General features: G+C 42.0%; 1 protein-coding gene across 2 annotated transcripts in view; it reads left to right on the top strand.

The window, feature by feature from the left end:
• Positions 1–14,653, top strand: part of Galnt17 (polypeptide N-acetylgalactosaminyltransferase 17) — a 428,653-nt gene that overhangs the window by 25,976 nt on the left and 388,024 nt on the right. The window contains exon 1 of one of the 2 annotated variants that reach the window (XM_076923062.1): positions 7,071–7,152. The exons of the other annotated variant lie outside the window; for it this stretch is intronic. Coding sequence (XP_076779177.1) covers positions 7,086–7,152 — 67 coding nt within the window. The 5' untranslated portion in view covers positions 7,071–7,085. Of the gene's footprint in view, positions 1–7,070; positions 7,153–14,653 lie in introns of those variants that run through there. 2 annotated transcript variants of the gene reach the window in all.

Genomic DNA, 14,653 nt, shown 5'->3' with positions numbered 1-14,653 from the left:
CTCCTGCCCCATGTTTTTCAAGGGATCAGGGACTCAAATTAGCTGACTGGCCAGCAAGCCTGAGAGATCTGCCTGTTGCCGCCTTCCCTGTACTGGGATCACAGGCATGCATAGCCACGCCATGCTTTTTAGATGGGTTCTCGGGGATTGAACTCGGGTCTTCACACTTGTACAGCCAGTGCCTTCCTGATTGAGCCATGGTCCAGTCTCTGCACTACACTTCTTAAAGTGTTTGTTACCCCTCTGAACAGAGACTTTTTTTTTTGTTTTGTTTTGTTTTGTTTTGTTGTTGTTTTGGTAGGAAGATGGTATATCATGTCACAGTCCCTGAGAACAACAGGATTGGACCCTGCATTCTAGACTATGGAGAAGCTTTGGTGTCGTGTGCAAAACCCGTGTGTGTGTGTGTGTGTGTGTGTGTGTGTGTGTGTGTGTGTGATTTATGAACTTTTCCATATACCTTTCTTTTGACATACCTTTCTTGTCTGGACATTTCTTTTTCCATCTTTCCAGAATGTTCAGCCTGGGTTTTACTCAGTTGCTATCCATTTTTTTTTTTCCTCCTTTCTCATATAATGTCATTAGTTTATGTAATTTAATAAGATTATGTAATTACAGTAATAAGCACAGCTGGCAAGAAGAGGTTGGGGTGGTGAGGGTGGGGACGACAGAGTTGTTGGCAGGTGCATGAGTCTAACAGCAACAAGAGCAGAACCCAATAGGTGGAGGGTTGTCTAACAGCCATGAAACTGCCCACACATCCTGGGGTATCTGCTGTATCTGTGTTTAACAGCAATGTGGGATGATAGGCAGTGTGGTGAGTCAGATGAGAAAGTTTCTGTTGGGCTGGAGGTTTGGCTCAGCCGGTAGAGCACCTGCTTAATACGCACAAAACCCCAGGCTCTGTCCCGAGCAGCCCATGAATCGCAAGTGATGGTGCACACCTGTTAATCCTAGCTCTCAGAAGGTGGAGGCAGGAGGATCAGAATTTTAGGGTCATCCTTTGTTGCACAGAGAGTTATAGGCTGGCCTAGGCTGTTGTGAGACCTTGTTTCTGGAGAAGAAAGGGGAGCGGAAGAGAGGGCGAGGGTGAAGGAGAGATGGAAAGAGAGGAAGAGAGACATTTTTCTACTGATTTATTGGTCCTAGTAAATTGGGAAAATAGCGAAAATAGAAACACAAAAATACACTAGTTACAATCTTATAGCATTAAAATAACATTTCCTTCTTTTGATAAAGCATGATTGTATTTTTGAGAGTACATCAAACTACCATTGGGTCTGTCTCCTATACTAATAACACTGTAACATTAATGCCACCCTGTATTGTGTATTATCTTCCCTGTTGTGGAGACAGGAGGCCACACATAAGCAGCTTACGGGTAGAAGGCTTCATTTTGGCTCATGGTTTCTTGGGTGTCTCATGGCTGGGAGGACATGGTAGACAGGAAGCAGAGAAAAAAACGGTAGGATACAGAAAGAATCCAGGACAAGATAAAACACTCTCCAACTGCTTCCCTCCCTCCCCTCCACCAAGGGCAGGAGAGATGGCTTGGTAGTTAAGAGCATATACTGTGTGAAGGTTCTCACAGGACCTGAGTGGTTCCCAGCACCCATGCTGGAGGCTCACCACCACCCATAACTTCAACCCCAGAGGATCTGACACCCTCTTGTGGCCTCCGCAGGTACTTGCATGCACATATGCACACTGCCCTCTTACCATTAAAAAAAAAAAAAAAAAAAAAAAAAAACCAAAACCAAAATACAACAACAAAAGCAGAGCCCAGGGACACCCCTGCGGATGACCGATTTTTGACTAGGTACCATCTGCCCTTCCCCTGCTTTCTAACAGTGACATTGCATTATGAATTCGTGATGGGATTAATCATTGATTATGTCTGTTGTCAGAGCCATCAGATCTAACCACCTCTGAAAATGCTTTTATAGACACGCCCAGGTGCACCCTTCAGTAATCCCTCAGGAGTTTGTTAATCCAAGCAAACGGGCAGTTAAAACCAGCCATTCGCCGATTAAAGGCTGTAGCACATATTCCTGGTGCACTCTGTTATTTTCATTTACCTGGTTCCCCCCTTTACTGTTGGCAGATATGGAAGGTACTTTCAGACCTTTTGAAATGGTATGACACACAGCTCTGCTCTGCTCTCTCTCTCTCTCTCTCTCTCTCTCTCTCTCTCTCTCTCTCTCTCTCTCTCTCTATCTCTCTCAGAGCTTAATGTCCCATATCGGATGGATCTAGCCTCCTGTGGGTTTTTTTTTTTTCTTTTCCTAATCCAAAAGGTAGAGGCTTTTAAAAGGCTTTTGATGTATTTTGTCAAACTGTTTTTCCATTAGAGTTCCACTCCCGCCAGCCGTGCGTAAAGTCTTTGTGGTACCATGTTTTCCTCCACAAATGAATAGATATCAGAGTTTTTCAAATCTTTGCTAATTTGACAGATTACAATCACGTTTTCTTTCATTTCCGTGATTGCCGGCGAGGTGGAAATTATTATTATTATTATTTTTTTACTCCCAAACGCCACTCATTTGCATTTGTTTGAAATTTCCAGTTCTGATTTCTCCGTTCAAAACAGAATCTTTCTGTTGATGAGTTTGATTGTTGATCTGCACTGCGTCGTCTTCATGACTTAAAGAAGTCATCTTTTTGTCTTTAACACTCGAATACTTTTTGAAATGTACTGTTTAACTCTTTATTGCTGAGAATTTTTATTTATTTAATTTTTTTTTTTTGATGAGATGTCCAACTTTTACATTTCCACGGAACATTCAGATTTTTTTCAATGTTTCCCTCCATTTGATGCTTGGAAAAATTTAAACTTTTCTTTTTAAAGGCTTCATAATAATGATTATTATGTATTACAATAATTATATTTATAATATAATATTTATATAATTATTATATGTATATACTATAATACTAATGTAACAATAATTATTTTGTTTATGTGTATGCATGTGACTGTGGATGTGCATGCACCTGCAGAGCCAGAAAGAGGGTGTTAGCTCTCCTAGGGATGGAGTTACACGAGGCTATATGTGAGCTTCCTGAGGAAGCAAACTCCAGTCTTGCACAAGAGCAGCAAGGGCTCTTGACCAGGCTAGTCAGTAATTCCATGTGTAACCCAGGCTGGCCTCAAAGTTGCAGTCTGCCTGCCCCAGTGTGGAAGAGCACTTAACCTAGAAGCCGTGAGACCTGAGGTTCAGCTCTCAGTCACACCAGAATCCAGAAGTCTTGAGTCTCCAGTTCTCTTTTGACTTTTTCCTGATTATATGTGGATGTAGTATATGCACGTATATGGAATTGTCACTAAGTGTGCTGGAGAGTGCTTTCACAGAGCGGTATAGGGGAGACAACTCTGGGCACCTTGAGTTTCAGGTGCTTGTTAACAGTCAAGTTGTGTGTAAGGTCAGATGTGTAGCTGTACTTTTGATGCTTGGCCCCAGAGGTAAGAGAGGCTATGCCCTAGAGGTTGTTAGAGGAAGACAGGCTAATACAGACATGGTTATTCGGGCTTGAGGCTGCAAGTTCAAAGCATGCCTGGATACAGAGTGACTTCAAGGCCAATCTAAACAGCTTAGTGAGACCATATCTCAAAAATAAAAATTCAGGGTCTGGGGTGCTGTCTCAGCGGGCAAAATAATTGCTATAGAAGCATGCCGACTTAAGTGTGGATCCTCGCCACCCCCAAAAAAGCTGGGTACGATGGTGTGTGCTTGTAACCCATGTCCTGGGTGGACGGAGACAGGCAGAACCTGGGGACTTAGTAACTAGGCAGCCCAGACAAAATGGTGAGCTTTTGGCTAAGTGGAGGGTGATAGGGGAAGACATCCGGCATCAAGTCTGGCCTTTACACACTCATGTACACATGCACACAACTGCACATGTATGTGTACACACACATCGGATAAATGAAAAGTCAAAAGAGAGCTGTGTGCGTAGCTCAGTGGCAAGACACTTGCCCAGCATGTGTGAGGCCCTAGGTTCAATCACCAGTCTTACCACCATGCAAGAGTCTGAGGCAGGAGCATGGCAACTTTGGGGTTGTCTTGGGCTACATAAGGGGTTACTCACTAGGCTGGGCTGCAATAACAATATTTACTGAGAAAGACTGTATAAGTATAAATTTTCAGAGCCTGTAACATGGATTCTGTCTTCAGTATGAAACTTATTGAAGGGACAAAAGAGTCAGCACATTGTTAGGCAAATTGATGACAGTGTGACTGGGTGCATGTGAGAAGGTCCTCATTTGGTCATCATCATCCCAGTTATTCATTCCCTTTTTATCTTTACATTTTGTGTATGCATCTGTCCTATAGGTATTGCATATGGGTGCAGTACCCACAGAGGCCAGAAGAGGGCGTTAGATTTCCCCTAGAGCTGGAGTGACAGGCAGTGTGAGCCACCCTGGAAGTGAACTTGGGTCCTTTGCCAGTTAAGAGAACTGCTGAGCCATCTTTCTAGCCCCTCGTTGCCTTTTAAAGATGACATTAAGCCAGCTAAGAATGTTTGCTTTGCTCTAGAGTGGATTAAAGCCCATCATGTTTCTAGTGAGTGATTTAAATATTGCATAGCTCATTTATAATTGAATAATGTCATTGGTGGCTTCCCCCCACCCACCCTCCGCCAACCCCCACCTCCATTTTGATGGCATTCTCTCCCAAAAAAAGGCTGTTTTGTTTTCTCTTTCCGAAATAAACATGAATCTGCATAAGAAATCAGGAGCCTGTGAAAGGAATCAATAAAATTAACTGGAATTAGCGCTCGTGCTTTGAATGCATTGCACGCTGCTATTAGGAGAAAGAAGGAATGGGTTCAAAGAGGAGTCGGGGTTTAAAGGACTGACCTACTTCAAGGAGATGAATATTTAAAAATAAGAGCTTTAAAAATAATGTATTTATACCACTGGGCCAAGGCTCATAGAAATATTTACAAGAGGGTTAGCATTTCAAACCCTGGAACACACAGGGTTGGTGTTATATTGATAGGCACACCTGCCCTTCTAGAAGGAGCAGTGGGCTCTGAATCTAGAAGTGTGTTTTATTCATGATACACGTTTCAAGTTGGACTCTTGAAGGCCTGCTGGTACATGTCTGTAATCTCAGCACACAGGAGGCAGAAGCAAGTGGGATAGCCTCAACTTTGATCCGAGCCTGGGCTACATGGAGGGTTCCAGGCCAGAATGGGCTACGTAGCAAGATCCTGTCTCATGAAAACAAAACAAAACAAAACCTAAAAGCTGGGCATAGGTGCTTTACATCTGTAATCCATACATTTGGGAGGGTGAAGCAGAAGAATTCACCAGAAGGTTGAGAACTGTGCAGGCTCAGTGGAAATCTCCACTCTGTAGTCCAGGATGGTCTTGAACCTCTGAAGCTGAGCTCCGAGCTGGCATGTCAGCATGCCTACTTCCCTGCTGCTGAATTTGGTTTGCTTCTGTTTAGAATCGTTGTGTCAGCCTCCAGAGGCAGGGAGCAGCAGATTCCATTCCCGTCCCCATGGCAAGCAAAGGCACTTTGACCTCTCAGAAGTAGTTCTCTCTTCGGACTCTGGATAGTTTTTCATCCTGATCACTGATCAGGTCCAGCTGACAACTCAAAGGCTCCTCTGTCGATCTGTCTTCTGTGTGGCTCTCTGCTCTCCATGTGACCCGGTGGGTGATTCTGAATGCCTTGCTCTCTGCTGATTTTGTGATGGTGCACTTGTGCAATGCAGACACTTGGGGAGGTGGAGGTAGGAGGATCAGGGGTTTAAGGGCAGCCTGGGGTAGGGGGGTCTGTGTCAGAAGGAACACCCTTTGAATCTTGTATGTGTCTTCGTGTACATGGATGTCTGCAACAGTGGCTAGGTGCTTCGTGTGTTACTATTAGTGCACCAATGGCTAATTAGAACTCAGTTGCCCCACCCCCTAAACTCAAGGTGTTTGATGAGTTTCTGTTTGGGAAATGAAGATCTTGGATCTCTTGGTTCCTGGAAATATCCTTTTCCCCTTGTAGTGCTGGGGTTAAAACCGTAGAGCCTTTTGTAAGTTAGACAAGCACTCTACCACTGATCTATGTCACTAGCCCCACTTTTGTTTGTTTGTTTTTTGTTTATTTTTGAGATGGGGGGGGGTCTCCCTAGGTAGCTCCCAAACTAGCCTCAAACTCATAATTTTCCTGCCTCAGCCTCTGAAGTCCTTGGTTTACAGACTTCTGCCTTGTACGTATTTCTCTAGCTACTTATCATGCTGGGGGTTAAATCCAGGGCATTGCGTATGCTAGACACGTACTGTCTTACTGAGCTACAATCCCAGCTTACTGCTTTCTTCCTCTTCCTCCTCCTCCTCCTCCTCCTCCTTCTTCTTCTCCCCCCTCCCCCTCCCCTTCCCCTCCCCCTCCTTCTTCTTCTCCCCCCTCCTCCCCCTCCCCCTCCCCCCCTCTTCTTCTTCTTTCTTCTTTCTTCTTTCTTCTTTCTTCTTTTTGTCTTGTGGTGGTAGAGAATAGAACCCAGGGCCTTTGTGCACGCTAGGCAAACATTCTACCAATGAATTGCATCTACGTCCACATTATAAGTATGTTACTTAAAAAAGAAAAACGATTTTTAAATGTCTGTGGCTGCATGTGAACCTGCACACACATATATGTATACCATGTGCTTGCAGGAGCCCGTAGAGGCCAGAAGAGGGTGTCAGACCTGGAGTTACAGGTGTTGATAAACTGCCTAACTTGGATGCTGGGAACTGAACTCAGGTCTTCTACAAGAGCACTGAGCCATCTTTCCAGCCCCAGTTCGTAGATACTTTAAATACCCCCATACTGGTTTATTTTATTTTTCTATTTTATTTATTTAATTTTTCTGTGTGTGTGTGTTTTAGTTAGCTGTTATAGTAAATTCCCAATGAATGTAGTTAATTGAAAACCTTTGTGGAACTTCAATTTCTTTTTGTCTTTAAAATTTTGTATTTTAGGAAGTTCTGCTGTAGTCCAGGCTATGTAACTGAGGATGACCTTGGATCCTTGATTCTGTATCTACCTCCCAAGTGCTGGGATTCTGGGGCTGCACTACCATGTCCAGAGCCTGCCCTTACAATGCCTACTGAGTTTGAAGGAATCGAAGCCCAAGAGAATTGGTGGGGGAGTAGGCCAAAGGATAATGGTATGAATAATTATTTCAGAAACAGAATTTAAATTTCATTAGGAGCATTCTCATTAGAAAATTTTGATTTCCAATTACTTGCCTGTTGCTGTGCGAGGCGAACTTGCTTATTAGCGCTACCGTGTTCCCCGCCTGGTTCTCCCCCATCTCTGCTCATAGCTATCATAGAATATAAAGTCAGCACAGACTGGGCTTTTTAATCTATTTGGACAATTTGCAAGCGTGCAGCCCACTGTAATGGAATTTGAGATGTCGTGCCAAAGGATTTTTGTTTTCTCCTCATTCTGAAGTCCTTGTGCTATTTGCTTTTGCTTTATTTGAAAAAGATTCTGGGCTGCTGCCAGGGACAGTTTGGAATCACTTGTAACTATATTAGCCGTACACGCAGCTGCGTGGGCTGAAGATGGGGTTATTGTTGGTGCTGGGCTGGGTGATGGCTTGTCTTTAATTATTGTGATAGAATTTGTAAAGGCATATGAGAATGTAGGAGCCTGGGGATTTCATAGCTAGAGCAGCTTCAAAGGTGTCTCAAGTTTCTATAGAATTTTCCTTGACTAGCTTTAATTTTCTATTTGTTTTAGATTTATTTTTTTTTCCAAAAAACATACATCCCTGTTTTTCTCTCTGTCTCATCTATGGCTTCCTCTTCCTTTTCCTCCTTATATTATTATGATTATGATTATAATCATGATTATCATTATATTATTATGATTATATCATTATATGATCATAATGCCATGATTATATCATTATATGATTATGTCATGATCATATTGCTATGATCATATCATTATATGATTATATCATGATTATATTATTATGATTATATCATTATTATTATGAGACAGGGTATTTCTATATAGTCTGGGCTGGCGTCATATTATCCTGATCCTCTTGTTTCAACCTCCATAGTTCTGGGGTTATGTTTGTGTGTGTGTGTGTGTGTGTGTGTGTGTGTGTGCACATGTGTATGCATGTGCACATGCGTGCATTTATGTGCATTTAATGCTTTTAGGTGCATGTGAACATGTATGTGTGTAGATGTCAGAGGTCAAGATCAGGGTGAGACAGAATGGCTCACTGAACTTAGAGCTCACTAGTTTGTCTAGGTTGGCTGGCCAGTGATCCCCAGAGATCCTCCTGTCTCTATTTCTCTGGAGCTAGAATTACAAGCATGAGCCACTACCTTCAGCTTTGAGTTATGTTTTGTTTGTTTTAATGTGGATTCTGAGGGATCAAACTCAGGTCCTCATGCTTGCAATGTAGTCTCCCTCGTCCCCTGAGAAGGTTGTTTTAGGAAGGGTACCCTGGCTCCACCCTTCAAGCTAGCTTCCTGTCTTGCAGTGTTGTCTCTTGCTCTTGAATAGACCTCGAGATCTGCACCAGGAGCTCAGAAGCCAGTGCAGTGGTTTAAGTCTCCAGAACTTTGATAATTGGGATTGATTGTCAACCCAACAAGATCTAGAATCACCCAGGAGATGGATCTCTCCACAAGTCAGTGAAAGTTTCTGAGCCCATTAAGGAGGGAAGACCTACCCTGAATGTGGGGAGCATCATTCCAACGGCTGCTGTCCCAAAATGAAGAGAAAGGAGAAAGCAATTCAAATGCTAGCATTCATCTTGCTCTGCTTCCTGACTATGGATACAATGTACCCAGCTGCTCCACACTCCTGCTGCCATGCCTTCCCAATCATAATGGACTGTATCTCCTCAGACTGTGAGCCAAGATAAACACGTCTTCCTTAAGTTGCTTTTGTCAGGTGTTTTGTTGAGGCAACAAGAAAAATAACCAATATTAGAAATATCGGCTGAAATGATTTCTTTTTCTTGATGAAGTTACCTAGCTTCAGGTATTTCATGACAAAAGGGGAAAAATAAGTACTGTAAGATCCGAAAGTTGGATGCGGAGAACAAGGAATAACAAAGAATGGGAACTAACACCCAGATTTCTGCTTTATGAGTCTGGGAGAGTAGAGAGCAGTCAATGTGATTGACAGGACAAGGTAGGCCAGAAAAAGGGAGTAAGCTAGTGAAGGAGTTTGGTTGGGGGTCTCCTTGATTTATCAGGTGATGCTTACATCGGGACAACTTTGGGGGCTACAGACCCACAGATGTAGCTTCAATGGGAATTGGGCAAGTATTTCTCAGCGGTTTTTGGATGAGTTTGGATTGAGTAGGATTTCTGGGTCTCCCTGGGTCTCCACAGAAGTCTGCTGTGCCTTCTGAGCCCATGCAGAGGCAGTCAGCTTTAGATGTGTTCTGAAGCATGCTGGGAATGAAGTGGCTCTCAGCACTTGCTCGGCTGTGAGGTGCAAGGGTAGTGCATCATCGGTCAGGACTTGAAGTTACTGAATCCATCCAGTAGCAACGCATTGATTCGGTATGATGGAGACGTAAGTGAATTTGAGTGAATAGAAGACCAACTGTTAGGGTTTAAATTGGAGACACCTTGTAGAAACTCATGATTGAGTGATTGGTCCCCAGATGTTATCACTGCTTGGGGAAGTTATGGGACCTTTAGAAGATGGCTCCTGCCATATAGACTCACTCTCCTCTTACCATAGACTGAGTAAATCCAGTAGGTCTTTCCCACCATGATGGATGCAAAAAGCCGGTAATTCATCATCTCTGCCTCTTGTGATTTGGATGGGAAATGTCCCCGACAGGCTCATGTGCTTGAACACTTGGCAGCTGACTGGTGGTACTGTTGTGGGAGGTTGTCAGGTCTTTAGAAGATAGAGTTTTGGTGGAAAGAATAGGTCACTGGGAGTGGGGTTTTAGGTTTTATAGCCTAGCCCCGCTTTGTAATAATGGGTCTCTGCTTTCTGACTATAAACAGATTGTGAGAAGACAGCCTCATACTTCTCTAGACATACTTTCCTTCTCTCTGTGGTGAACTTTATCTCCAACTCCCACCCCCATCCCCTAAACTATAGGCCCTTTAAGAAAAACCTTTATTTCTTAAGTTGCTTTTGTCAGGGCATTTTATCACAGCAATAGAAACAACAACAACAAAAACAATATTCTACCCTAAAACACTTTGTCTGTAGGAAGGAAGATGTTTGGCCTACTAAACTCTCCAATTACTGAAGAGCTGTGAGTTAGACCTTGGGTAATATGTGTTTACTGGAGTTTGTTGTTGCCTCTTGGTTTCCTATCAGTTTGCTAGTATACAGAATACCTGCCCTTCCTTTACCAAGAGAAATAATATCATCCAATTGAATCTAGCTTGACAGACTTTGTTTACACAACACTGAGTAGAATATAGTGAATAGACTGTACACACTGAGAACTTAACAAAATAGGTTTCTATTTTTGAAATGTTTTCGAAAGAGTTATAGAACTGTAAAAGCCACATTAAAACTGATATAAAATAGATACTTAAATAGCTATTCAAATTAAGAAAAGTAAGCCATGAATACAGTGTTTGCTTGCTTGGTGATTTAGTTGATGATTTATATGATTTCCTTGAAATATATGATTTCCTTGTTCTGTTGTTAATTCAGAGACTTCTGGGTATGTGTCAGTCACAATGTTCTATACTTGGTTTGCCTATTTGAGATAATAGTTAGAGATATCAACCCTTGAGAAAGAGGAGAATCATTTGGAATTTCTTTTTTTAAGGTTTATTTTTAGGTGTGTGTGTGTGGGGGGGGGGGTTTATATGTGAGTGAAGTTTCCATGGAGGCCAGATCTCTCTGGAGCTGGAGTTACAGTTAATCATGAGCTGCCTTGTGTTGATGCTGGGAACTGAGTTGGGATCCCCTGTAAGAGGAGTATGTGCTCTTAATCTCTGTTTTCTAGAATGGCTTCTGGTATAATTCAGCTTGTGACAAATTCTCTAATTTTGTTGACTCAAGACATCTTTATTTTTCTTTCGTAGTTGATGGATTATTTTGTTATATGCAGAAGTCATTTAGGACTTTTAAATATATCATTATACTGTCTTCTGGCTTCCATAGCTTCTCACGAGAAATTCACTGTTATCTCTGTTATTATTCCTCTGTATGTAACACGTCACTCCCCCCTCCAATTAGAAGAAGTTAAGATGTGGTTATCTTAATATTTATCCAGCTTGGGTTTTGTTGACCTTGTATCTACCAATTTGATGTTAAACAAACATGGAAGATATAGATATATTTCTTCATCCTCTGTGCACAATTCTTTCCCCCCTTTCCTTTGGGACTCCAGTAGCATGTATATGAACTGATTGGTATCATCACATAGGCAGACCTATGAAGCTCTGTTCATTTCTCATACATTTCTTCCTTCCTTCCTTCCTTCCTTCCTTCCTTCCTTCCTTCCTTCCTTTTAAGTGATAGCTTCTACTGACTATCCTGACTTTGTTGACTAGTTTGCTAGCTCTCATCTGTTATTAATCTTGTCCAGTTGGTGTTCTCTTCACTTCTATAATTCTTATTTATTTTGTATGGTTTCTAATTTTGAGGTTGAGATATCTTATCTGTTCATTCATTCATCTTGTATGTAATTTTTCATAAAAAATATTATGAGTTGGGCTGGGGAGGTGCCTTAATGCAGGGGTTCTCATTTGTCCTAATGCTGTGACTTTTTAATGCAATAACTCATGTTATGACCCCAACCACAACATTATTTTTGTTGCTACTTCATGACTGTAATTTTGCTACCATTATGAATCATAATGTAAACATCTGATATGTAGGTTATCTGATATGTGACCCTGATAAAAGGGTCATGCAACCTCCAAAGGGATTGTGACCCACAGGTTGAGAACCACTGGCTTGGTGAGTAAAAAGAAAAGCATTTGCCTTTCTAGTGTCAGGATCTAACCTTGAATCCCCAGAACTCATGTAAGGCCAACGTTAGTAGCATGTGTCTGTAATTTCTGTACTCTTACAACAAGATGGGAGGATGTGGGTTGAATGCCCAGAAGTTTGATTTTTGATCAATTTTAGGCAATTAACAACCATGTATTAAAAAGACTCTGGACTATGTTGTGTTCTTCCAACTGGATCTTTATTTTTAACAGACAGTTGACTGTCTGGCTGGACTCACTCTGGATTTATTCTCCTCTAGTACACGGGCAGCCAATGGCACTGTCGCTAATCAAATCATTCCTTACAGCTTCCAGTCACTATGGCCCCAATACTTGCTGTAGGCTACAATATGTGTGTGCAATTTAGTTACAAGTCAAGAATTGTGGTGGATTTTACATGTGAATTTTGTGAGTTTACCCCATGTGCAGTTACCTTCACCTCAGGACTTCCCATCCGTACCCTTGGCTGTCTTTCTAGCTCCTAAGTTTTCCTTTTCTATTTCAAGCCAATTAAGGCATCCTGTCATGTCTAGGTGGATGTGTGCTATGACAGGTCCTTGGGTAAAAAGCTATTACAAATTCATAATGTGGGAAGCATACTGGTTATGACTTTTGACCTTGAAAAGAGAGAATTATCTTTTAAAGACTTTATTATTATTATTAATTACATGGCGTGTGTGTGTGTGTGTGTGTGTGTGTGTGTGTGTGTATGTGTGTACATGCACTTGAGTGCAGCTCTCATGGAGGCCAAGAGAGAGCATTAGACCCCTGGAGCTAGATTTAAAGGCAACTGTGAGCCATCTGACCTGGGTGCTGGAATCAAACTCAGATCTTCTGCAAGAGCAGCACATTCTCTTAACCAATGAGTCATTTCTTCAGCTCCAGGAGATACTTTTTTCAAAGGAAGATTTGAGAGGATATAGATGATTATTATATATAGAGGACTAAAAGGAAGCATCATGTAAATTCTCTCTGTGCATATATGTGTGATGTGTATGCATGTGTTCCTCTGGGGTGTGTGTATGTGTGTGTACACACATGTAGGTGTATGTGTGTGCACATGCATGTGGAAGGTGAATATTGGCATTAGGTATCTGCTTCAATTATTCATCTATCTATCTATCTATCTATCTATCTATCTATCTATCTATCTTTCTATCCATCCATCTAACATCTATTTATCTATCATCTATCTATCAGTCACATCTATCTATCTATCTATCTATCCATCTAACATCTATCATCTATCTATCAGTCACATCTATCTATCTTTCTTTCTATCCATCCATATAACATCTATTTATCTATCATCTATCTATCAGTCACCTCTATCTATCTATCTATCCATCCATCTAACATCTATTAATCTATCATCTATCAGTCACATCTATCTATCTATCTATCTATCTATCTATCTATCTATCTATCTAACTAACTAACTATCATCTATCCCTAGATAGGGTCTTTTACTGATCATGGAGCTCATCAACTTTGCCAGACATGATCACCCCCCAGAGATGTGCCCTTCTCCACATCCTCAGCACTGGCATTACAAGTGTGTGCTGCTTTGTGTGGCATTTTTTTTTTGTGGGTTCTATGGGGTAAAACTCAGGTCTGTGTGCTTTTGTGACACTCTTTTTACAGACTGAATCGTCTCCCCCAGCCCATGGGAAAATCTCTTTATCCATTCTTACATTGAACTGGACACTCCTGTAATTTGGGGGGAACCTGACACACAGTGTACTTGTTGTGGTTTGGGTGTGGCTTGGACCCCAAAGACTCATGCACTTAGAAGCAGATGCAGTGATCTTTGGAGGTGGTGCTATTTGAGGGGGTGGGGCCAAGTGGGCAGTGATTAAGACATGGCTACCTGAAAGGATTAAATCTGTTTTGAGGTGGTTAGATCTGGTAGAAGAGGCCTAATTTCCTACAGAAGGGGGTTGTTGTAGAACAGCAAGCTTGGCTCTTCTTCAGAGCAGCCTTCTGCTGTTCTTGCCATATGGCTTGCCTTTCTCTGTGTCTCTATCTCTTGCTCTGTCTTTCTTTCTCTCTCTCTCTATCTCCTCACACATTTCACAGCTAGGAACACTCACCAGGGATCAAACATATGGGATCACCCAAACTTAGACTTCATCTTCTCTCTCTTCTTTTTAATTTAATTTAACTTTTATGTGTATGAGCGTTTTGCCTGCGTGTTTGCCCAGAAGAGGGCATTGATTTCCCCAGTACTAGAACTCCAGATGGTTGTGAGCTGGCATAGGGGTGTAAGAAACCAAACCCAGTTCCTCTGCAAGAACAACAAGTGATCTTAACTGGTAAGTGGTTTCTTTAACCTTCTCCTCTTCTCTTTTTAGCATCTTCTGTTCAAAAAAGGTTTTTGGTGATAAGTATTTCACTACGTAGTCGTAGCTGACCTGGAACTTGCTCTGTAGATCAGGCTGGCCTCAGACTCACAGAGATCTACCTTCCTCTGCCTCCTGAGCACTGAGATTAATGTGTGTACCACCATGCTCACCCTGACTTATTTTAATTATTTAGTTGTGTGTGTGTGTGTGTGTGTTAGCATGAGAGTGAAGATGCCTGTGGAGGCCAGAAGTGATTTTTGGAATCTTCTGGAACTGGAGTTGCAGGTGATGGTTTTGAATTGCTTATAGTAGATAGGAACAGAACTTAGGTCTTCAAGAGCAGCAAACACTTTTAACCTCT

Source organism: Arvicanthis niloticus, chromosome 24 (genome assembly GCF_011762505.2).
Source record: "Arvicanthis niloticus isolate mArvNil1 chromosome 24, mArvNil1.pat.X, whole genome shotgun sequence".
NCBI classification, from domain to species: domain Eukaryota; kingdom Metazoa; phylum Chordata; class Mammalia; order Rodentia; family Muridae; genus Arvicanthis; species Arvicanthis niloticus.
This window is presented reverse-complemented; position numbering and strand designations above follow the sequence as displayed.